General features: G+C 35.0%; 1 protein-coding gene across 1 annotated transcript in view; it reads right to left on the bottom strand.

Moving 5' to 3' along the window:
* Positions 1-24,864, bottom strand: part of FBH1 (F-box DNA helicase 1) — a 48,463-nt gene that overhangs the window by 14,169 nt on the left and 9,430 nt on the right. Inside the window, exons 5-16 of the mRNA XM_083860638.1 lie at positions 24,106-24,241; positions 22,758-22,948; positions 19,167-19,262; positions 17,346-17,440; positions 15,859-16,027; positions 13,566-13,794; positions 11,892-11,979; positions 11,204-11,290; positions 6,877-7,013; positions 5,071-5,170; positions 2,313-2,434; positions 1,142-1,217 (exon numbers count right to left, since the gene is read on the bottom strand). Of these exons, the coding sequence (XP_083716764.1) occupies positions 1,142-1,217; positions 2,313-2,434; positions 5,071-5,170; positions 6,877-7,013; positions 11,204-11,290; positions 11,892-11,979; positions 13,566-13,794; positions 15,859-16,027; positions 17,346-17,440; positions 19,167-19,262; positions 22,758-22,948; positions 24,106-24,241 (1,526 nt within the window). The remainder of the gene's footprint in view (positions 1-1,141; positions 1,218-2,312; positions 2,435-5,070; positions 5,171-6,876; positions 7,014-11,203; positions 11,291-11,891; positions 11,980-13,565; positions 13,795-15,858; positions 16,028-17,345; positions 17,441-19,166; positions 19,263-22,757; positions 22,949-24,105; positions 24,242-24,864) is intronic.

Genomic DNA, 24,864 nt, shown 5'->3' with positions numbered 1-24,864 from the left:
ATTAATTTATTTATTATATTTAATCATTTTAGGAGATTAAATCAAATAGGAATTTATTTAATATGTTTCGATTTAAAAAATTTAACTCATATATTAATTGATTTAATATTTTTTTCATTTTATAAGTTTAAATCATATATGAGTTTATTTAATATATTTTTTATTGTAGGAGTTTAAATCATATATGAGTTTATTTAATATATTTTTGTTTTTTAATTTTAAATCATATATGAGTTTATTTAATATATTTTTCATTTTATTAGTTTAGGTCATATATTAGTTTAATATATTTTTATCTTTTAGTAAGTTATTTATTTAATATATTTTCCATTTTATAAGTTGAATCCTATATTAATTTATTTAATATATTTTTTGTGGTATGAGTTTAAATCATATATTAATTTATTTAATATATTTTTTATTGTAAGAGTTGAAATTATATATGAGTTTATTTAATATATTTTTCATTGTATTAGTTTAAATATTGTATTAATTTATTTATTATATTTATCATTTTAGGAGATTAAATCAAATATGAATTTATTTAATATATTTCCATTTAAAAACTTAACTCATATATTAATTGATTTAATATATTTTTAATTTTATAAGTCTAAATAATATATGATTTTATTTAATATCTTTTTTATTTTAGGAGTTTAAATCATATATTAATTTATTTCATATATTTTTCTCTTTTAATAAATTATTTATTTAATATCTTTTCAATTTATGAGTTTAAATCATATATGAATTTATTTAATTTTTAAAGATATTTTAATACATTATTTATTTAATATATTTTCATTTTATAAGTTTAAATCCTATATTAATTTATTTCATATATTTTCATTTTATAAGTTTAACTCATATATGAATTTATTTAATCCTGAATTTTATCCCACATTTTAAAGGAAATTTTCCAAAAGGAGCTTCACACCCAAAACAATCCAGGGAAAAGCTGAAAATAAATTAAAAAATTCTCTAAAATTCAAAAAAAAAAAATTGGGAAAAATATCCCAAAAGAGCCCAGTCTGTGTTAAACCATTAAAAAATCAGGTTTTAATTAAAAATTCATTAGGAAATATAAAATTAATCATCAAAAATTAATAAAAATCCTGGAAAAAATGGAAATACTCACAGTTTTTCCTGACATCTTCAGGCTGGCTGAGCTTCCAAATGTCAAAAATTCTGCTCAGGCCAAACCTCTCCAAGCCCTAAAGGGAAAGAAAAATGGATTATTTTAATAAGAAAATAAAAATAAAATAAGATAAAATGGATTTAAAATGAAATAAAGAATTTAAAAATTAAATGAAAATAAAATACAACAAAAGAAGTAAAAATTAAATGAATTAAAATAAAATACAGCTGAAAACTAAATTAAATGAATTAAAATAAAATACAGCTAAAAATTAAATTTAAAATAAAATAAATTAAAGAAAAATAAAATTGAATAAGTAATAATTGAATAAAATAAAATAAATTAAAATAAAATATAACTAAAAATTAAATTTAAAATAAAATAAATTAAAGAAAAATAAAATTGAATAAGTAATAATTGAATAAAATAAAATAAATTAAAATAAAATACAACTAAAAATTAAATTTAAAATAAAATAAATTAAAGAAAAATAAAATTGAATAAGTAATAATTGAATAAAATACAGCTAAAAAAAAAATTAAAATAAAACAAATTAAAATAAAATAAACTATAACAAGGGGAGGAAAAATTGATTTAAATTAAATAAAAATTAAAAATAAAATAAAATGCAATAAAAAAGTTAAATTAAATTAAACCACAATAAAATAAAAAAATTGAATTAAAATAAAATAAATTATAATAAAACAAAACAAAAATAAAATTAAAAGTAATAAATCCTTGGAATTATTTATTCCAGCTGTCCATCCCTCTTTTCCTGCCTCATTCCTGATAAAAATGGAACAAATTATCCCAAATTATGGGACAAATTTTCCTAAAAATGGATTAAAGCCTGGTCAGGTTGGAAAATAAAAATTCTCAATAGCATCCCACAAAAAATCCTGATTTTTCCTGAAAATTCCTGCTTTTTCTTGGAATATTTATTTAAAACCTTGGAATTATTTATTCCAGCTGTCCATGCCTCTTTCCCTGCCCCATCCCTGATAAAAAACGGGACAAATGATCCCAAATTATGGGACAAATTTTCCTAAAACCAGATTGAGGCTCAGAGAATGACGACATCCCCGGGCACAAAAAATTCCATTTTTTTCCTGGAATTTGCCTGGAAATGTTTGGAATTTCCCAGGGAATCCTGGGGGGAGCTGCCCCTCACCCCAATGACGTGGAGTTTGGCCGGGGGGTCTCTCCCAGACAATCTCACGGCGTCCTCAAAGACGTTCCAGTTGCTGCGGGACAGAATCGCCACCGGCCCGGCCCGGCCCCGCCGCACGTCCCCTGCAGGGAAATCAGTTATTTCATTTTATTTTATTTTATTTTATTTTATTCTATTTTATTCTATTCTATTTTTATTTTATTTTATTCTATTTTATTTTATTTTATTCTATTTTATTTTATTTTATTTTATTCTATTTTTATTTTATTTTATTCTATTTTATTTTATTTTGCTTCATTTTATTTTATTTTATTCTATTTTATTTTATTCTATTTTATTTTATTCTATTTTATTTTATTTTATTCTATTTTTATTTTATTTTATTTTATTTTATTTTATTCTATTTTATTTTATTTTATTTTATTCTATTTTATTTTATTCTATTTTATTCTATTCTATTCTATTTTGCTTCATTTTATTTTATTCTATTTTATTTTATTTTATTTTATTCTATTTTATTCTATTTTATTCTATTTTATTCTATTTTGCATTACTGTATTTATTGAACTGTGTTTAAATGTATTATTTGAGTTTAAGTGAAGGCAATTTTTATTTTATTTTATTCTATTCTATTCTATTTTGCTTCATTTTATTTTATTTTATTCTATTTTATTTTATTTTATTCTATTTTATTTTATTTTGCATTACTTTATTTATTGAACTGTGTTTAAATGTATTATTTGAGTTTAAGTGAAGGCGATTTTTATTCTATTTTATTCTATTTTATTCTATTTTATTTTATTTTATTCTATTTTATTTTATTTTGCTTTACTTTATTTATTTAACTGTGTTTAAATGTATTATTTGAGTTTAAGTGAAGGCGATTTTTATTTTATTCTATTTTATTTTTTATTCTATTTTATTTTGCATTACTGTATTTATTGAACTGTGTTTAAATGTATTATTTGAGTTTAAGTGAAGGCGAATTTTATTTTATTCTATTTTATTTTATTTTATTCTATTTTATTTTGTTTTACTTTATTTATTAAACTGTGTTTAAATGTATTATTTGAGTTTAAGTGAAGGCGATTTTAAATTTAAAAGTTAAATTTGATGGCGGCTGTTTAATTGTTTAATAATTGTCAGGAATATTATGATTTGTTTAATTAATATATTATTTATTTATTTATTATAGTGTATTTATATATTTATTATAATATATATTTATTTTTATATACTGTATAATATAGATTATTATATATTATATTAATTATATTATATAATATTATATATTATAATTATATATAATATATATCATAATATATATATTTATTTACATAATAATATATTCTTAATTATTTATATATTTATTATATCATATTATTTATTATTATTATATTATTATTATAAGTAATATAAGAAAAATATTTTATAAAAATATTATCAAATATATTATTTTATTATAAGTGATTATAAATAATTTATATAATTTATAAATATAAATAGATAAATAAGCTGATTGTAATCAGATTATATAATAATATTATATAATAGTATATGATTATATAATAATATATAATATATAATATGGTATATATAATCATATAAATATATCATATCATAATTATATTATGACTATAATTATATTTTATTATGATTTTATGATAATACATAATTATATAATAATATAGGGATATTATTATATATTATATTACAATATTACATTACAATATAATGCAATAAAATAATACAATAATATATTATAATAATATTAGAGTATTATATAATTATAATAATATTATATAATAATATTAGATAATCATATTATATAATAATATGTTATAATAATATATAATTATACAAATATAATATAATTCTATTATAATTATATTCTATTATTATTATATGATAATACATAATTATATAATAATGAAGCAATATTGTTATGTATTATATTACATTATTATATTATGCAATAATACAATAATATAATTGTATATATTATAGTCTATTATATTACAGTCTATTATATTATATTAGTCTATTATATTACAGTCTATTATATTATTATATACAGTCTATTATAATATTATATTATTGTTTATTTTATATTATATTAATAGTATTACATAATATTATATAGCATATATAATTATATATAATACATATTATATATTATTATGTAGTATATATAATTATTTATATTATATAATCATATATTATTATATAGTTTGTATAATTATATATTATATGATTATATTATTATATAGTATGTATAATTATATATTATATAATTATATAATTATATATTATACTATATATGTATTATATTAGTATACTATAATATTAAAATTATATATTATATTAAAATTAAATATTATATTCTATTATTATATATTATTATTTATTTATTTATTATTATTTATCATTATATATTATTATATATTATATTAAAATTAAATATTATATTCTATTATTATATATTATTATTTATTATTATTATTTATAATTATATATTATTATATATTATATTAAAATTAAATATTATATTATTATACAATTATTATATTATTAAACATTAAATTAATAGCAAAATTTAATTTAATTTAAACTGAATAATTCAAATAATTAAAAAAAACACCAAAATAAAACAAAATCAAACAAAATAATTTAATCCAACGAATCAATGAATCCTGATTTAAACCCCAAATCTCTCAGATTCTTTAGGAATCCCTGGAATTCCCAATCCCATTTTTACCTTTCTGGTTTCCCCCCAGCAGAGTTTTGTGGCTGATCCCTTTCCCCACCTCCAGGACTGTGGATCCCACGTAGGCGATTTCGGGCCCGAAACGGAAACTCTGCAGGGAAAAATCCACAGGGAATTGTTGGGATCCACCCTGGGATTGCCCCAAACGGATTTATGGGATCCTCAGAAATCTTCTTTTTCCATGGGAATATCTCCAAAATATTCCTGGGAAATCCTGATTATTCTCAAATTTTTTTTCTCTTGGAAAAAGCATCAAAAGTTTCCTAGAAATCTCAGTGTTTCTTAAATCCAAATTATGGGATTCCCACCAAAATTCTGGACATTTTTTTCTCTTGGAAATAGCAAGAAAATTCCCAAAATATTCCTGGAAATCCTGATTATTCTCAATTTTTTTTCTCCTGGAAAAAGCATTAAATAAAATCCCTCCAAAACATTCCTAGAAACCTCAGTGTTTCTTAAATCCCAATTATCTGATTCCCACCAAAATTCTGAATAATTTTTCTCTTGGAAAAAGCAGCAAAATTCCCAAAATATTCCTGGAAATCCTGGTTATCCTGAAAATTTTCTGGAGAGTTTTTCTCTTGGAAAAAGCATTAAAATCCCTCCAAAACATTGCTAGAAATCTCAGTGTTTCTTAAATCCAAATTATTTGATTCCCATCAAAATTCTGGATAATTTTTCTCTTGGAAATAGCAGGAAAATTCCCAAAATATTCCTGGAAATCCTGGCCATGGGTGGGGACACCTCCCATTATCCCAAGGAGCTCCAAGGTCCAATGTCCAACCTTTCCTTGGACATTCCAGGGATTCCCCTCCAAGAAATCAATGCACTGAGGGGCTTCACTTGGAATCTCAGGAATCCATGAAGGGTCTCCCTTCCCTTTCCCTCTCTTTTCTCTCCCCATTTCCCATCCAAACCCCTCGGGATGGATTCTGAGTGTCCCAAATCCCAGAATCCCAGGAGCAGTTTGGGTGGGAAGGGACCTCAGAGCTCATTCCAGGGACAATTCCATGATCCCAGGGGGCTCCAATCCTTCCTTGGACATTCCAGGGATCCAGGGGCAGCCACAGCTGCTCTGGCAATTCCCAAAATCTCATCCAAATCCCCCTTTTCCAATCTGAAGCCATTCCCTGTGTCCTGTCCCTCCATTCCTTTTCCAAATTCCAGCTTCTCCTGGAGCCCCTTTAGGCTCTGGAATGTTCTGGAAGCTCTTCCCTTCTCCAGGAGAACATTCCTGGAGGATTCCAACCTCAAAAATCTCCCATCCCACCTCCTTTTCTCCTTTAAAAAAACCCACCTCAACCTTTTCCATAACAATTCCACGATCCCAAGGAGCTCCAATCCTTCCTTGGACATTCCAGGGATTCTCTGGCACTTCCAGCCCAGGCAGGAATTCCCAATTCCCAAAATCCCACCCCAATCTCCCCTTTCCCCATTCCCTGTGTCCTGTCCCTCCATTCCTTTCCCAAATTCCAGCTCTCCTGGAGCCCCTTCAGGCCCTGGAATGTTCTGGAAGCTCTCCCTGGATCCTTCCCTTCTCCAGGCTGGCAATTCCCAGCTCTCCCAGCTCCTCCTGCTGTTGGGATCCCACATCTGGATCCAACAGATTCCAGATGTGACCCCTTTAAAAAAAAAAAAACAAACAAAAAAAAAAAAACACAAAAATAGGGGAATCTCCCTGAAACGAGGCTCCCACTTTTCCATCCACTAAAACCCCACAACTGCTGGATTTTTTTAGCAACACAGGGAAAATCTTGGAGGCAGATTTTCCATGGATTTTTGGGATTTCCCCCTCACCTGGGTCAGGTAGTAGAGGTGGGTGTGGGGCAGCAGGTGGAGGGTGTTGACGGCCCCTCGGAAGGTGTAGATTTGCTGGTGAGGGTCCCCAACCAGGATCTTCCCACATTGCTGGGATTGAACAATATCCACGATGGCTGAGAGGGGAAAAAAAAATAAAAATATTGGATCAGGAGGGAAAAAAAACAAAACAAAACAAAACAAACAAACCTGCTATAAATCTGAGGATCTCAGTTTGGATCGTGAAGGAAAAACGTGCTGGAAATCGAAAGGAAAAGCTTTGAGAGAATCCAAAAAGCTTTGAGAGAATAAAAAATAAATTGAAGTTTTCCAATACCCAGAAAAACCCCAGAAAAACCATTTTCCATCTGTTTAGTGAGGGGAAAACTTGCTCTAAACTCAAGGGAAAACTCAGTTTGGATCATGAGGAAGAATCTGTTCCAAATCCAAGGAAAAGCTTTGAGAGAATCCAAAAAAAAATTTCTGGGGTTGTCCAATACAAGCCCAGAAAAACCATTTTCCATCTGTTTAGTGAGGGAAAAACTTCCTTTAAACTCAAGGGAAAATTCAGTTTGGATCATGAGGAAGAACCTGCTGGAAATCCAAAGGAAAAGCTTTGAGAGAATCCAAAAAGCTTTGAGAGAATAAAAAATAAATTGAAGTTTTCCAATACCCAGAAAAAACACAGAAAAACCATTTTCCATCTGTTTAGTGAGGGAAAAACTTCCTTTAAACTCAAGGGAAAATTCAGTTTGGATCATGAGGAAAAACCTGCTGGAAATCCAAAGGAAAACTTTGTAAGAATCCAAAAAGCTTTGAGAGAATAAAAAAAAATAATTTCTGGGGTTGTCCAATACAAGCCCAGAAAAACCATTTTCCATCTGTTTAGTGAGGGGAAAACTTCCTTTAAACTCAAGGGAAAATTCAGTTTGGATCATGAGGAAGAACCTGCTGGAAATTCACGGAAAACTCAGTTTGGATAATGAGGAAGAACCTGCTCCAAACCCAAAGGAAAACTTTTTAAGAATCCAAAAAGCTTTGAGAGAATAAAAAATAAATTGAAGTTTTCCAATACCCAGAAAAACCCCAGAAAAACCATTTTCCATCTGTTTAGTGAGGGGAAAACTTGCTCTAAACTCAAGGGAAAACTCAGTTTGGATCATGATGGAAGAATCTGCTCCAAACCCAAGGAAAAGCTTTGAGAGAATAAAAAAAAATAATTTCTGGGGTTGTCCAATACAAGCCCAGAAAAACCATTTTCCACCTGTATAGTGAGGGAAAAACTTCCTTTAAACTCAAGGGAAAATTCAGTTTGGATCATGAGGAAAAACCTGCTGGAAATCCAAAGGAAAACTTTGTAAGAATCCAAAAAGCTTTGAGGGAATAAAAAAATAATTGAAGTTTTCCAATACCCAGAAAAAACCCAGAAAAACCATTTTCCATCTGTTTAGTGAGGGGAAAACGTGCTCCAAACCCAGGGGAAACTCAGTTTGGATAATGAGGAAGAACCTGCTCCAAATCCAAAGGAAAAGCTTTGAGAGAATCCAAAAAAAAATGCTGGGGTTGTCCAATACAAGCCCAGAAAAACCATTTTCCATCTGTATAGTGAGGGAAAAACTTCCTTTAAACTCAAGGGAAAACTCAGTTTGGATCATGAGGAAGAACCTGTTCCAAATCCAAAGGAAAAGCTTTGAGAGAATCCAAAAAGCTTTGAGAGAATAAAAAAAAAATGGAAGTTTTCCAATACCCAGAAAAACCCCAGAAAAACCATTTTCCACCTGTTTAGTGAGGGGAAAACTTGCTCTAAACTCAAAGGAAAACTCAGTTTGGATCATGAGGAAGAACCTGCTCCAAACCCAAAGGAAAACTTTGTAAGAATCCAAAAAGCTTTGAGAGAATAAAAAATAAATTGAAGTTTTCCAATACCCAGAAAAAACACAGAAAAACCATTTTCCATCTGTTTAGTGAGGGGAAAACTTGCTCTAAACTCAAGGGAAAACTCAGTTTGGATCATGAGGAAGAATCTGCTCCAAACCCAAGGAAAAGCTTTGAGAGAATAAAAAAAAATAATTTCTGGGGTTGTCCAATACAAGCCCAGAAAAACCATTTTCCATCTGTTTAGTGAGAGAAAAACTTCCTTTAAACTCAAGGGAAAACTCAGTTTGGATCATGAGAGAAAAATGTGCTGGAAATTCAGGGAAAACTCAGTTTGGATCATGAGGAAGAATCTGTTCCAAATCCAAAGGAAAAGCTTTGAGAGAATCCAAAAAGCTTTGAGAGAATAAAAAATAAATTGAAGTTTTCCAATACCCAGAAAAAACCCAGAAAAACCATTTTCCATCTGTTTAGTGAGGGGAAAACGTGCTCCAAATCCAGGGAAAACTCAGTTTGGATCATGAGGAAGAATCTGCTCCAAACCCAAAGGAAAAGCTTTGAGAGAATAAAAAAAAATAATTTCTGGGGTTGTCCAATACAAGCCCAGAAAAACCATTTTCCACCTGTATAGTGAGGGGAAAACTTCCTTTAAACTCAAGGGAAAACTCAGTTTGGATCATGAGGAAAAACCTGCTGGAAATCCAAAGGAAAACTTTGTAAGAATCCAAAAAGCTTTGAGAGAATAAAAAAAAAAATTGAAGTTTTCCAATACCCAGAAAAACCCCAGAAAAACCATTTTCCATCTGTTTAGTGAGGGGAAAACATGCTCCAAACCCAGGGGAAACTCAGTTTGGATAATGAGGAAGAACCTGCTCCAAATCCAAAGGAAAACTTTGTAAGAATCCAAAAAGCTTTGAGAGAATAAAAAATAAATTGAAGTTTTCCAATACCCAGAAAAAAACCCAGAAAAACCATTTTCCACCTGTTTAGTGAGGGGAAAACTTGCTCTAAACTCAAGGGAAAACTCAGTTTGGATCATGAGGAAGAATCTGTTCCAAATCCAAGGAAAAGCTTTGAGAGAATCCAAAAAAAAATTTCTGGGGTTGTCCAATACAAGCCCAGAAAAACCATTTTCCATCTGTTTAGTGAGGGAAAAACTTCCTTTAAACTCAAGGGAAAATTCAGTTTGGATCATGGGGGAAAAATGTGCTGGAAATCCAGGGAAAACTCAGTTTTGGATCATGAGGAAGAACCTGCTGGAAACCCAAAGGAAAAGCTTTGAGAGAATCCAAAAAAAAAATGCTGGGGTTGTCCAATACAAGCCCAGAAAAACCATTTTCCATCTGTTTAGTGAGGGGAAAACTTCCTTTAAACTCAAGGGAAAATTCAGTTTGGATCATGAGGAAGAACCTGCTCCAAACCCAAAGGAAAAGCTTTGAGAGAATAAAAAAAAATAATTTCTGGGGTTGTCCAATACAAGCCCAGAAAAACCATTTTCCACCTGTTTAGTGAGGGAAAAACTTCCTTTAAACTCAAGGGAAAACTCAGTTTGGATCATGAGGAAGAACCTGCTGGAAACCCAAAGGAAAAGCTTTGAGAGAATCCAAAAAGCTTTGAGAGAATAAAAAATAAATTGAAGTTTTCCAATACCCAGAAAAACCCCAGAAAAACCATTTTCCATCTGTTTAGTGAGGGGAAAACGTGCTCCAAACCCAGGGAAAACTCAGTTTGGATCATAAGGAAGAATCTGTTCCAAACCCAAGGAAAAGCTTTGAGAGAATAAAAAAAAAATAATTTCTGGGGTTGTCCAATACAAGCCCAGAAAAACCATTTTCCACCTGTTTAGTGAGGGGAAAACTTGCTCTAAACTCAAGGGAAAACTCAGTTTGGATCATGAGGAAGAACCTGCTGGAAACCCAAAGGAAAGCTTTGAGAGAATCCAAAAAAAAAATGCTGGGGTTGTCCAACACAAGCCCAGAAAAACCATTTTCCATCTGTTTAGTGAGGGAAAAACTTCCTTTAAACTCAAGGGAAAATTCAGTTTGGATCATGAGGAAGAACCTGCTGGAAACCCAAAGGAAAAGCTTTGAGAGAATCCAAAAAGCTTTGAGGGAATAAAAAATAAATTGAAGTTTTCCAATACCCAGAAAAACCCCAGAAAAACCATTTTCCATCTGTTTAGTGAGGGAAAAACTTCCTTTAAACTCAAGGGAAAACTCAGTTTGGATCATGAGGAAGAAACTGCTGGAAATTCAGGGAAAACTCAGTTTGGATCATAAGGAAGAACCTGCTCCAAATCCAAGGGAAAACTCAGTTAAAAAAGGAAGGAATTGAGAGGAAAATTGGTTTAAATTCCAAGTATTTTGGTTAAGATCCTTCCACCACGTTCCTGAACACGTGGAAATTCCTCTCTGGAAATGGGATTGGAGCTCCAGCTCCTGGAATGACTCACCTGGAGTGCAATCCTGGGCTTCATCCACAAAAATGGCATCATATCCTGACAGCTGGGGCTTGCTCAGCTGCCACAGCTTCAAATATCCTGAAAGGAAAAAAAAAAAAATAAAATCAAATCAGGGATTTCAGAGAGAGGGGAATTCCATCAGGATCTTGAAAACAAATCCTTTTTTTTTCTCCTTTTTTTTTTTTGGTGGTTTTTGTAACTTTTCTGGCCTCACTTCCTGCTTGGAATTTCCTCACTGGGAAAAAAAAAAATCTCCATCTCCTTTGGCAGCCAAAATTTGGGTGATTCCAAACTTCTCACTCAAAAATTCCAAGGAAAAGGGTTTTTTCCCAAGTTTTTTCCAGCATTATCCAGAGGAAAGGATGTGCTGGAAGCAACTTCCAACTTTTTGGGCTTGATTGAAAAAGAGAATATCCTTTAAATCTGGATATTTTTATCCCAGTGGGAGCACAAATTCATTTTTTTGTGCATTTTAGAGATGAAAAATATCAACCAGAGGGATATTCCCTGGTGAGGCAGTGGCAGGAAAAAAAGGGATTTTCTCCTTCTGGATGAAAAAAAAGGGATTTTCTCCTTCTGGATGAAAAAAAGGGATTTTCTCCTTCTGGATGCTGAGGAATAATAAATCCACTGAAATCTCTTTTTTTTTTTTTCCTGAAGGATTTTCCATCTCTTTTACCGTCACAAGTCATCTTGTATTTCTTCTCTGTGTCTCCATCCAACTTCTTCATGTTGTGCCAAATCTCTCTGGCCTCCTCCACGTTGAGCTGAAATGGGAGAACACGAGGATTGGGATAAAAATCATGGAATAAAAATAAAATTCTCAGCTCTCCCAGCCTGACATTGGATCCATCTCCTCTCCAAGAAATCAATGCACTGAGGGGCTTCACTTGGAATCTCAGGAATCCATGAAGGGTCTCCCTTCCCTTTCCCTCTCTTTTCTCTCCCCATTTCCCATCCAAACCCCTCGGGATGGATTGTGAGTGTCCCAAATCCCAGAATCCCAGGAGCAGTTTGGGTGGGAAGGGACCTCAGAGCTCCTTCCAGGGACAATTCCATGATCCCAGGGAGCTCCAATCCTTCCTTGGACATTCCAGGGATTCTCTGGCAATTCCAGCCCAGGCAGGAATTCCCAATTCCCAATCTCCCATCCAGCCCTGCCCTGTGGCAGTGGGAAGCCATTCCCAAAAAAAACCCCAGACAGTTTTTTCCCATCCCAAGCAGCTCCTCAGATCCACAAGGCTTTGCTGAGGAGATTGGCTGAAGTGTTTTTTAGGGAAAACAGGGATTATCTCTTTTTTTTCTCAAACATCATCTTCCTCCCAGTCTTTTGATTCCAATCTTTGATTCCTCCTCTCAGTCTTTTCATTTACCCTCCCAACCTTTGATTCCTTCTCCCAATCTTTTGATTCTCCTCCCAGTCTTTGATTCTTCCTTCAAATCTTTTGGTTCCTCCACCCAATCTTTGATTCCTCCTCACAATTTTTTATTCTTCTTCCCAATCTTTGATTCTTTCTCCCAACCTTTTATTCCTCTTCCAATCCTTCGATTCCAATCTTTGATTCCTTCTCCCAATCTTTGATTCTTCCTTCAAATCTTTTGATTTCTCTTCCCAATCTTTTGATTCCCATCTTTGATTTCTCCTCCCAATCTTTGGTTTCTCCTCCCAATCTTTTGATTCCTTCTCCAAATCTTTTGATTTTCCTTCCAATCTTTGATTCCTCCTCCCAATCTTTGATTCTTCCTTCAAATCTTTTGATTTCCCTTCCCAATATTTGATTCCTCCTCCCAATTTTTTGATTCCCATCTTTGATTCCTCCCTCTGAACCTTTGATTTCTCCTCCCAATCTTTGGTTTCTCCTCCCAATCTTTTGATTCCTTCTCCAAATCTTTTGATTTTCCTTCCAATCTTCGATTCCTCCTCCCAATTTTTTATTCCTCCTCCCAATCTTTTGATTCTTCCTCCCAATCTTTTGATTTCTCTTCCCAATCTTTAGTTCCATCTCCAAATCTTTTGATTCCCATCTTTGATTTCTCCTCTGAACCTTTGATTTTTCCTCTGAATCTCTGATTCCTCCTCCCAGCTCCTCTGGAATGTTGTTTCCAGCCTCTGCTTTCTCCCCAAGCTCAGGATTTACCCCCACCCCCTTCTCTGCCTGACAGATTCCCCCACACCAACCTTTCTTCCCAAATTCCAGCAAAACACAGGAATATCCCCACAAAACAACATTTTGGGGATAAACACGAATTATCTCCTAAAATCCTGGAAACTGCTTTGGGTTGGAAAAGACCTTAAAGCCCATCCATTTCCCACTATCCCAGATTTCTCCAAGCCCCATCCCAAAAAACTCACTCTTTTCTCCTGTGGGCTCATGAGCTCCATCTGCCCATGAGTGTTTTTGAACCACAGGGGCGTGTGCTCCTCACAGATCTCCTCATCTGAGGAGGAAAAGAAATTCCCCAAGGTCTGGGACACTGTTTTCCCTCTTACAAACAGGGCTTGGCCCTCCCTGTTCCGCAGGAGGAAGCTGATGGAATAAACTGACATCTTGGAGAAGTTCAGCTTGCCTTTCTCTTTGTAGCTGTGCCAGAAGTGAGAGAAAAAAAAAAAGACAAAGGAAACGTTAAAACGCACAGAAATCTCTTTTTTTTTTTTTTTTTTTTTTTTTTTTTTTTTTTTTTTTTTTTGTGAGCTATACCTGGAAAAAGCTTGGATTTATGTCCCAGTTCAGCCTAATAATGGAGTATCATTAAATCTGCAAAGATTTCTGCTGGTGGAAGCACAAATTTATTGATTTGATATGTTTTAGAGATGGAAAATTGAGCTCATCCCTGGAATTCTGGAGTGTTTGCAGAGCCAGGGAATGAGATTTCCATCTCATCCCTGGAATTCTGGGGTGTTTGCAGAGCCAGGGAATGGGATTTCCATCTCATCCCTGGAATTCTGGGGTGTTTGCAGAGCCAGGGAACGGGATTTCCCTCATCCCTGCAATTCTGGGGTGTTTGCAGAGCCAGGGAATGGGATTTCCCTCATCCCTGGAATTCTGGAGTGTTTGCAGAGCCAGGGAATGGGATTTCCCTCTTTTTCCAGGTCGTGGCTGCTTTTCCTTCCCATTCCCAGCTGAAATGTGCCAGAATTGGACAGAAATTGGATCATTAAAAGAGCTCAGGGGAAGGAAATGGATCCTCTGCTCAGGAAAAGCAACACTTGGAGTGGTTTTATACCTCAATTCATCCTAATAATGAAATATCATTAAATCTGCAAAGATTTCTGCTGGTGGAAGCACAAATTTGTTGATTTGATTTTTTAGAGAAGGAAAATTGAGCTCATCCCTGGAATTCTGGGGTGTTTGCAGAGCCAGGGAATGGGATTTCCATCTCATCCCTGGAATTCTGGAGTGTTTGCAGAGCCAGGGAATGGGATTTCCCTCATCCCTGCAATTCTGGAGTGTTTGCAGAGCCAGGGAATGGGATTTCCATCTCATCCCTGGAATTCTGGGGTGTTTGCAGAGCCAGGGAATGGGATTTCCCTCATCCCTGCAATTCTGGAGTGTTTGCAGAGCCAGGGAATGGGATTTCCCTCATCCCTGCAATTCTGGAGTGTTTGCAGAGCCAGGGAACGGGATTTCCCTCTCATCCCTGGAATTCTGGGGTGTTTGCAGAGCCAGGGAATGGGATTTCCCTCATCCCTGGAATTCTGGAATGTTTGCAGAGCCAGGGAATGGGATTTCCATCTCATCCCTGGAATTCTGGAGTGTTTGCAGAGCCAGGGAACGGGATTTCCCTCATCCCTGGAATTCTGGAGTGTTTGCAGAGCCAGGGAATGGGATTTCCCTCTTTTTCCAGGTCGTGGCTGCTTTTCCTTCCCATTCCCAGCTGAAATGTGCCAGAATTGGACAGAAATTGGATCATTAAAAGAGCTCAGGGTAAGGAAATGGATCCTCTGCTCAGGAAAAGCAACACTTGGAGTGGTTGTACACCCCAATTCATCCTAATAATGGAGTATCATTAAATCTGCAAAGATTTCTCCTGGTGGAAGCACAAATTTGTTGATTTGATTTTTTAGAGAAGGAAAATTGAGCTCATCCCTGGAATTCTGGGGTGTTTGCAGAGCCAAGGAATGGGATTTCCATCTCATCCCTGGAATTCTGGAGTGTTTGCAGAGCCAGGGAATGGGATTTCCCTCATCCCTGGAATTCTGGAGTGTTTGCAGAGCCAGGGAATGGGATTTCCATCTCATCCCTGGAATTCTGAGGTGTTTGCAGAGCCAGGGAATGGGATTTCCCTCATCCCTGGAATTCTGGGGTGTTTGCAGAGCCAGGGAATGGGATTTCCCTTCCTATTCCCACCTTAAATGTGCCAGAATTGGACAGAAATTGGATCATTAAAAGAGCTCAAGGGAAGGAAATCCATCCTCTGCTCAGGAAAAGCAGCACTTGGAGTGGTTGTAACATTCCAGTGGAAATAGGAGTGGGAAAAAACCTCCTTCCCAGTGGATTCCCACCTCCCTCTGGAGGCTTTGAGGTGCTCCCACGGAATCTAAAATCCCTGGAGCATCCCACTCCACCCATTTGGAAACCAAAAATGATGAATTTTTCCCCCCAATCCCCCTCCTTTCCCCAAAGGAATTTGAATTCCCCACTCACTATCTCCCAACGCTTCCATAAGCCAAGGAGTGGAAGGTCTTGCAGGTGACATTCCTGGGGAAAACCCTTCTCCCTTTCTCTGCCACGGCTTTGTTAAAAGCCAGGTAAAGGAATTTCAGCTCCGGGAATTTCTCCGCGTATTTCACCAAGGTGGAGGTTTTCCCTGTGCCTGGAGAGGAGAGGGAAATAAGGAATAAAAAAAATATCCACACTCAGGAATTAATAATTCCATATATATATATATATATATATTTTTTTTTTTTTACACCTCCCTCTCCTGCTGTCCCAACACCAATATTCCACTTCATTCCTGATTTCAGAGAATTATTTGGGTTGGAAAAGTTCTTTAAGGTCAAACCCAACCATTCCCAGCATTTCCAAGGCCATCCATGTCCCCAAGTGCCTCATCCACAGGGTTTTTAAATCCCTCCAGGAATTGGGATTCCACCCCTGCCCTGGGCAGCTCTGCCAGGGCCGGATAAACCTTTGCAAGGAGGAATTTTCCCAATATCCAACCTAAACCTCCTCTGGTACAGCTTTAGGAACTGCCCACTCCAGCCTGGATTCCTTTTTCCAGGGGCTCAGTCCTTCAGGAATTTCTCCCTTTTTCCATGGGCTCAGTCTTTCAGGAACTGCTCCAGCCTGGATCCTTTTTCCATGGGGTCAGTCCTTTAGGATTAGGCTCTTCCAGCCTGGACCCTTTTCCATGGGCTCATTCCTTCAGGAATTTCTCCCTTTATTCCATGGGCTCAGTCCTTTAGGAACTGCTCCAGCTGAATACCTTTTCCATGGGCTCATTCCTTCAGGAATTTCTCCCTTTATTCCATGTGCTCATTCCTTCAGGAATTTCTCCTTTTATCCCATGGGCTCATTCCTTCAGGAATTTCTCCTTTTTCCATGTGCTCATTCCTTCAGGAATTTCTCCCTTTATCCCATGTGCTCATTCCTTCAGGAATTTCTCCTTTTATCCCATGGGCTCATTCCTTCAGGAATTTCTCCCTTTTCCCATGAGCTCATTCCTTCAGGAATTTCTCCTTTTATTCCATGGGTTCATTCCTTCAGGAATTTCTCCTTTTATCCCATGGGCTCATTCCTTCAGGAATTTCTCCTTTTTCCATGGGCTCATTCCTTCAGGAATTTCTCCCTTTATCCCATGGGCTCATTCCTTCAGGAATTTCTCCCTTTATTCCATGGGCTCATTCCTTCAGGAATTTCTCCCTTTTCCCATGGGCTCATTCCTTCAGGATCTGCTCCTCCAAGAGTTCCAGGGAAATCTCTACTCCTCCTTCCCCAACCTCAGGCTCTGCAGGGCTGATCCCCATTTCCCCACTCCTCTCTCTCCCCTGGTTTTATATTCTGCCTCCATTTTTTGGGGGCAGATTTTCCCTATAAATTTGTCATCCCAGAGGCACAAATTGATCTGACAGGGAGGGAAGGAGCAGACTGGGAATTGTCCAGTGATTTTTCCCAATATTTTGGGCTCTCACCTGCAAGTGCCATAATTTTCACCGTTTGGCCGGGCTGGATTTTGTGACTCAGGATCCTCTGCTGCTCGTGGGTCAGTCTGACATCAGCCCCTCCACTAAAAAAAAAAAAAAAAATAAACTCAAAATCAACAGAGTGGAAGGAATTATTTCATTTGAAAGGAATGAATCTTTTTTTAAAAAAAATCAATAAAATAAACCTTCCCACGTAAAAGAAATCAACAGGGAAAATCAGGGATTGATTGATTGATTGATCCCATCCCAAATTAGGAGCAAGTTGGTTATTGGGAAAAGGAGAAGAGCATGGAAAAAGAAAATACTGGAGATAACAAATCTCGGGAAAGATTTTTTTTAGGGAATACAGGAAAATATCACACACAAACAATGGAAAATACATTTTAAAGGACTAAAATATCACACACAAACAAAGGAAATTATCTTTTTAAGGGACTAAACTGGGCTTTAAGAATGAATTTAGCACCTTAAGGTCATTAAAACCAATTTTATCTTTGCTAGACCTCAGTGATGGATAAATTTATCCCATTCTCTTTCTCCAGGTGAGGAAAAGGAATTAAATGACTCAATCCAACAGCAGAAAAGGAATTAAACTTGGATCTCCACAGGCCAGGGAGGTGTTTTATTCCTGATTGATTGGGAGAGCTGGGAATTGCCAGCCTGGAGAAGGGAAGGATCCAGGGAGAGCTTCCAGAACATTCCAGGGCCTCAAGGGGCTCCAGGAGAGCTGGAATTTGGGAAAGGAATGGAGGGACAGGACACAGGGAATGGGGAAAGGGGAGATTGGGGTGGGATCTTGGGAATTGGGAATTCCTGCCTGGGCTGGAATTGCCAGAGAATCCCTGGAATGTCCAAGGAAGGATTGGAGCTGCCTGGGATGATGGAATTGTCCCTGGAATGAGCTCTGAGGTCCCTTCCCACCCAAACTGCTCCTGGGATTCTGGGATTTGGGACACTCAGAATCCATCCCGAGGGGTTTGGATGGGAAATGGGGAGAGAAAAGAGAGGGAAAGGGAAGGGAGACCCTTCATGGATTCCTGAGATTCCAAGTGAAGCCCCTCAGTGCATTGATTTCTTGGAGAGGAGATGGATCCAATGTCAGGCTGGGAGAGCTGGGAATTGCCAGCCTGGAGAAGGGAAGGATCCAGGGAGAGCTTCCAGAACATTCCAGGGCTGGGGCTGCCCCTGGATCCCTGGAATGTCCAGGGAAAGGTTGGAGCTCCTGGGACAGTGGGAGGGGCTGGAACTGGATGAGCTTTGAGATCTTTTCCAACCCAAACCATTCCATGATTCCATAAAAAGGGGTTTCCTTGACCCATTTTCTCTCTGGGAGAGCGAGTTTGTGATTCTATTCTATTCCATTCCATTCCATTCTATTTTATTCTACTCTATTCTATTCTACGTTAATTTATTATTTTATTTAATTATTTTGGTTTTGTTGTTGTTGTTGTTGTTGTTGTTGTTGTTGTTGTTGTTGTTGTTTTGGGTTTTTTTTTTTTTTTTTTTTTAAATATTATTTTAATTTTATTGCTTTTTTAAAAATTTATTTTCTATCATGTTTTCATGGCCTGCAGGGACAGGACACAGAGAATTCCTGGGAAAGGGGAGATTTGTTTGGGATCTTGGGAATTGAGAATTCCTGCCTGGGCTGAAAAATCCCAATTTTTCACAGATTTAAATCCCAACTCTGATTTTCTTCAGGGAAAAAAGCTGGTGAGGGGGAGCAGGATCAGCACTGATCCATCTCACTGGGGAATGTTTTTTTCTTCTCCCAAAGGCATGGAATGCTCAGGGCACTGCTGGGATCACCTGGAGCACAAATCCATCCTGATTTCTTCTAGAGGCTGCACAATTCCAGGGGAGTTCTCCATCAGAGACAAGCAGTAGAAAATATTGTAGTGAATCCTGGAAAAAATAGAGAAAAATATTGTAGTGAATCCTGAAAAAAATAGAGAAAATGTTGTAGTGAATCCTGAAAAAAATATTGTAGTGAATCCTGAAAAAATATAGAAAACATTGTAGTGAATCTTGAAAAAAATACAGAAAATATTGTAGTGAATCCTGAAAAAAATAGAGAAAAATATTGTAGTGGATCCTGGAAAAAATATAGAAAATATTGTAGTGAATTCTGAAAAAAATAGAGAAAATATTGTAATGAATCCTGAAAAAAAAAATAGAAAATATTGTAGTGAATCCTGAAAAAAAAATTGTAGTGAATCCTGAAAAAAATAGAGAAAATATTGTAGTGGATCCTGGAAAAAATATAGAAAAATATTGTAGTGAACCCTGAAAAAAATATAGAAAATATTGTAGTGAATCTTGAAAAAAATAGAGAAAAATATTGTAGTGAATCCTGAAAAAAATAGAGAAAATATTGTAGTGAATCCTGAAAAAAATAGAGAAAAATATTGTAGTGAATCCTGGAAAAAAATATAGAAAAATATTGTTGTGAATCCTGAAAAAAATATAGAAAATATTGTAGTGAATTCTGGAAAAAATTTAGAAAATATTGTAGTGAATCCTGAAAAAAATATAGAAAATATTGTAGTGAATCCTGAAAAAAAATAGAGAAAAATATTGTAGTGAATCCTGAAAAAAATACAGAAAAATATTGTAGTGAATCCTGGAAAAAAAAAGAAAATATTGTAGTGAATCCTGAAAAAAATATTGTAGTGAATCCTGAAAAAATATAGAAAATATTGTAGTGAATCCTGAAAAAAAAATTTAGAAAATATTGTAGTGAATCCTAAAAAAAAATAGAGAAAATAACGTAGTGAATCCTGAAAAAAATATAGAAAAATATTGTAGTGAATCCTGAAAGGGAATTTTGGGGCTGTTTTGGCCTTTTAGAGTGAAGCAGTTTTTATTTCAGAATGGTTTTAGGGAAGGTTTTTTAACTCTGAGAAATATAAATTTATTAAATGATTATTTGAGGATTATTAAAGTTAATATTTAATAATTATTTTAATAGTTAATATTTAATTTCACGTTTGCCGATTCAAAAATTCTTTAATAATTATTACATAAATATGATTAATCATTAACCTGATCATAATTTTTGCTGGTTTTTCACTGCAGAGGGAAGAGCCAAAGAGACTCTTTGGTTTGAACTGTGTTGACAAACAATTGGTTTAAAATTAACTTGGATTCTCCAGCAAGGTTTTCTCTATTTTATCTCTATTTTATCTCTATTTTATCTCTATTTTTTTCTCTATTTTTTCTCTATTTTTTCCCTATTTTTTCTCTATTTTTTCCCTATTTTTTCCCTATTTTTTCCCTATTTTTTCCCTATTTTTTTCTCTATTTTATCTTTATTTTTTCTCTATTTTTTCTCCATTTTAACTCCATTTTTTGGGAATTTTTTGGGAATTTTTTGGGAATTTTTTGGGAATTTTTTGGGAATTTTTTGGGAATTTTTTGGGAATTTTTTCGGAATTTTTATTCCTTTCCTCCACCTCTGCAGGACAGATTTTTTTTTTCATTTATCACAATTTGGGCCCTCACACTCATTAATTGCTGCAAACAGTAAATTCTCTATCAGACAATTTTCCTCCAGGACACATTTCCTCCTCATTCCCTGCAGGAATTCCCACTTTTTTCTGCTCCTTTTTCCAAGGAGATGGAAATTCTAAAATCCCTGGATTTGGATCACAGCTCCTGTTGCTGGTCAGGGTCATCCTGGAACATTTTCTGCAGGTTAATGAATTTTATCCACCAATTATCAATCATTAACATCCCAAACAAACATCACATTCCCTGGGACAGAACTCTCAGCTCCCAGACTGGAATGAAATAAAATAAATCAAATTTGAGGAGACAATAAAAGGATTAAATTATCAGAGCTGAGCAGGAAGGTTTTTTTTTGTTTGTTTTTTTTTTTTTTTTTCAATCCTGCTTTTTTTTTTTATTTTGGGAAAAAAATGGGGGAGTTTGGAATATCCTGAAAGGAGTGACAGGATAAGGGATGGGATGGATGGGATTTTAGGAAGGAATTCCTGGCTGGGAAACACTTTTTTTTGTACTACTACATTTATATTTTTTTTGTACTACTACGTTTGTATTTTTAATTTTGCCAGTAAAGAACTGTTATTCCTATTCCCATTTCTTTGCCTGAAAGCCCCTTTAATTTCAAACTTATAACAATTCAGAGGGAGAGGGTTTACATTCTCCATTTTCCAATCTGTCACTGCAGGAGGATTTGTTTGTGCTGACACCAACACCCTGAACCAACAGGGGGTCAGGTTGTGTTCTGACTCTGTCAAGGTTGATTTTGCACTCCTGCACTTTTATTTTAATTTTCCCAGTAAAGACCTGTTCTTCCTATTCCCATTTCTTTGCCTAAAAGCCCCTTAATTTCAAAATTATAACAATTTGGAGAGAGGAGATTTACATTCTCCATTCTCCAGTCTGTCACTGCAGGAGGATTTATTTGTGCTGACACCAACACCCTGAACCAGCAGGGTCGTGTTTTGACTCTGTCAGGGGTTTATTTTTTTGTCCTACTGCATTTTTATTTTAATTTTCCCAGTAAAGAACTGTTATTCCTATTCCCATTTCTTTACCTGAGAGCCCCTTTAATTTCAAAATTATAATAATTCAGAGGGAGGGGGTTTATATTCTCCATTCTCCAATCTGTCACTGCAGGAGGATTTATTTGTGCTGACACCAACACCCTGAACCAACAGGGGTCAGGTTGTGTTCTGACTCTGGCAGGGGTTTATTTTGTACTATTGCATTTTTATTTTGATTTTCCTAGTAAAGAACTGTTATTCCTATTCCCATTTCTTTGCCTGAAAGCCCCTCTAATTTCAAAATTACAATTATTTGGAGAAAGGAGGTTTACATTCTCCATTCTCCAATCTGTCACTGCAGGAGGACTGGACTGGGCTGACACCAACAGGGTCGGGTTCTGACTCTGTCAGGGGTTTATTTTTGTTTGTTTGGGGTCTTTTTGTAGTAGTCCATTTTTATTTTAGTCTTCCTACTAAAGAACTGTTATTCCTATTCCCATTTCTTTGCCTGAAAGCCCCTTTAATTTCAAACTTATAACAATTCAGAGGGAGAGGGTTTACATTCTCCATTTTCCAATCCGTCACTGCAGGAGGATTTATTTGTGCTGCTCCCAACACCCTGAACCAACAGGGGTCTGGTTGTGTTCTGACTCTGGCAGGGGTTTATTTTGCACTATTGCATTTTTATTTTGATTTTCCTAGTTAATAACTGTTATTCCTATCCCCATATCTTTACCTGAAACCCCCTTTAATCTCAAACCTATAACAACTCAGATGAAGTTGAGTTTACATTCCCCACTCCAAAAGACACTCCATCTTTCCCTGACCAACCCCCACAACTCCAAACCCTTTTCCATGGAGCAGGAATGAGGAAAACCATCTCCCTGACCTGTTGGAGATGGAGATTCCCTTGTTCCTCATGGCCAGGAGCAGGGTGGCCATGCAGTGGAGCACCTCGGTGACCTCCAGCAGGGCCAGGGGACAACGGGGGCTCCCCAAACATCCCAAGAGTTTCCGGATGTCGCCGACGCCGTCGGAGAAAAGCACCACGAGGGCAAAGGTGGCCCACATCTCCTCAGCCTGGGGAAAGGAGAAAGATTTGAGGGTTTTTTTTTAATTAAAATTATTGGGATTAAATACTTGAGAGGTGGGTTTTTGTGTGTTGGGATTTAGGTGTTTGTTAATTTTTGGGGTTTTTTTGTTATGGTTTAGCAGTTGGTGAGTTCTGGATAAAAAAGTGGAAAATTTTTATAAGGGTTTTAAGGACAAAGCCAAGCCTGGGCTCTGTTGCTTTTTATTTTCTTTTTCTGCCAGGATGAAATTGTAGCTTAGTAATACATGGAAGAATTATATATGAAGAATTAAATTATACATATAATTATAGGTAAAAAAAAATAGAAAAAATATAGAAAAATTATATTATTTAATATTTACATTATATTAATTATATATTTTATACACGTTTGTATAACTTATACCTATAATTGAATTATAAATATGACTATACATACAAATATATATAATATATACATTCATATATATAATACAATATATATTATACATACTATATATTATACATACTATATTAAATATATGTATATATAAATTATACATATAATTAAATATTATACATATTATATTATATATGCATATCTAAATTACACATATAATTAAATTATACATATAATTTTAGATAAAACTGTATATATAAAATATATTATAATACTATAACATAATAAATAAATAACATAATATATAAATAACATATACAAATACAAATAACATGCACAAATAAATAATAATATACTACATTATTTCTACTTTATATATATGTATAAATTATACATATAATTTAATTATACATATAATTGAGTTCTACCTATAAATTACACATGAGGAATTTTATCCTGGCAAATCCTAAATCAGCCCAAATTTATCCCCAATAAGGCAGAGGGAGGATTTTGGGACACAGGAATCACCTCAAACCAGCAGAGCTTTGGGATGTCTCAAGCCCATCCCATAATTCCATCCTGTCCTGCTTTATCCACCTGAATTTATGGGAACATCAGGAAGGAAAACTCCTTTGGATCTCCCCAAAAAAAAAAAACCCACTTTGTGTGGGATTTAGGGACCATCCCAACCCTTAAATCCACCTGGTGACAAGAGGCACCACAAACACACCAAAGCCTTGAGGAATTAATGAAAAAAAAACCCACAAAAACTGAAGTAAAACTCACCCCAGGTTTGCTGACTAAATCTGGGAATTTGCTGAGGACGCACACTCGAGCCTTGGGGAAAAGGGGATGAATTCCCAAAATCTGGAGAACCAATCTGGGATCCACCCTGGGCCCTGTGGGTGTGGATGACACCAACCTGTGCAGGAGGAACAACAAGGGATTTATTTATTTTCCAAAAAAAAACTGTGGCTCCTCCAAAGCTCCCCCAGAAGGTTTTCATTCATCCCTGTGGTGTTTTCCATGGAATTTGGGATTTCCAGCCCAGGAAAGACAACAATTCCCAGTTTTGTGGCACAGAGGAGGTGAAATAAATGGAATAAATCCCTCCAAGTCTCCTTTAGTGCAATTCCATGCCCAAGAGGGGTGGAATTGGATTATTTTAATCCTCCAATTCCAATCTAAACCATTTATTAGATTCCAGAAGTTGGATCCAGCTTGTTCCAAACCCAATTCCACCCCATAAAATTCCCCCTTGATTTACAGGGATCTGAGCAAAGCACTTTTGGTGATCAAGGATTTTTCTTGGGGTTGGGCTTGGTGGGAGCTGTGGGGGATAAATCAATGCAAATCCAGGAATTTTTCCTTCCAGGAATGGAGGAAAAAAAGGAAAATTCATTGGGAATTGATTCATGGAATCCTGGTTTTTCTCCAGCTCATCAGGCAGGAATTCCAGCCCCTTTCCACCTTCCCAGATTTCATCCTCTACCTGCACAATCCCTGGAATGGTGGAAAAAATCCCAATTTTGGGGCTTGGGAAGG

The sequence above is a fragment of the Zosterops lateralis genome (assembly GCF_965231275.1).
Source record: "Zosterops lateralis genome assembly, chromosome: 4".
NCBI lineage: Eukaryota > Metazoa > Chordata > Aves > Passeriformes > Zosteropidae > Zosterops > Zosterops lateralis.
Note: the sequence above shows the minus strand (reverse complement) of the source record. Positions and strands in the feature narration are given on the sequence as shown.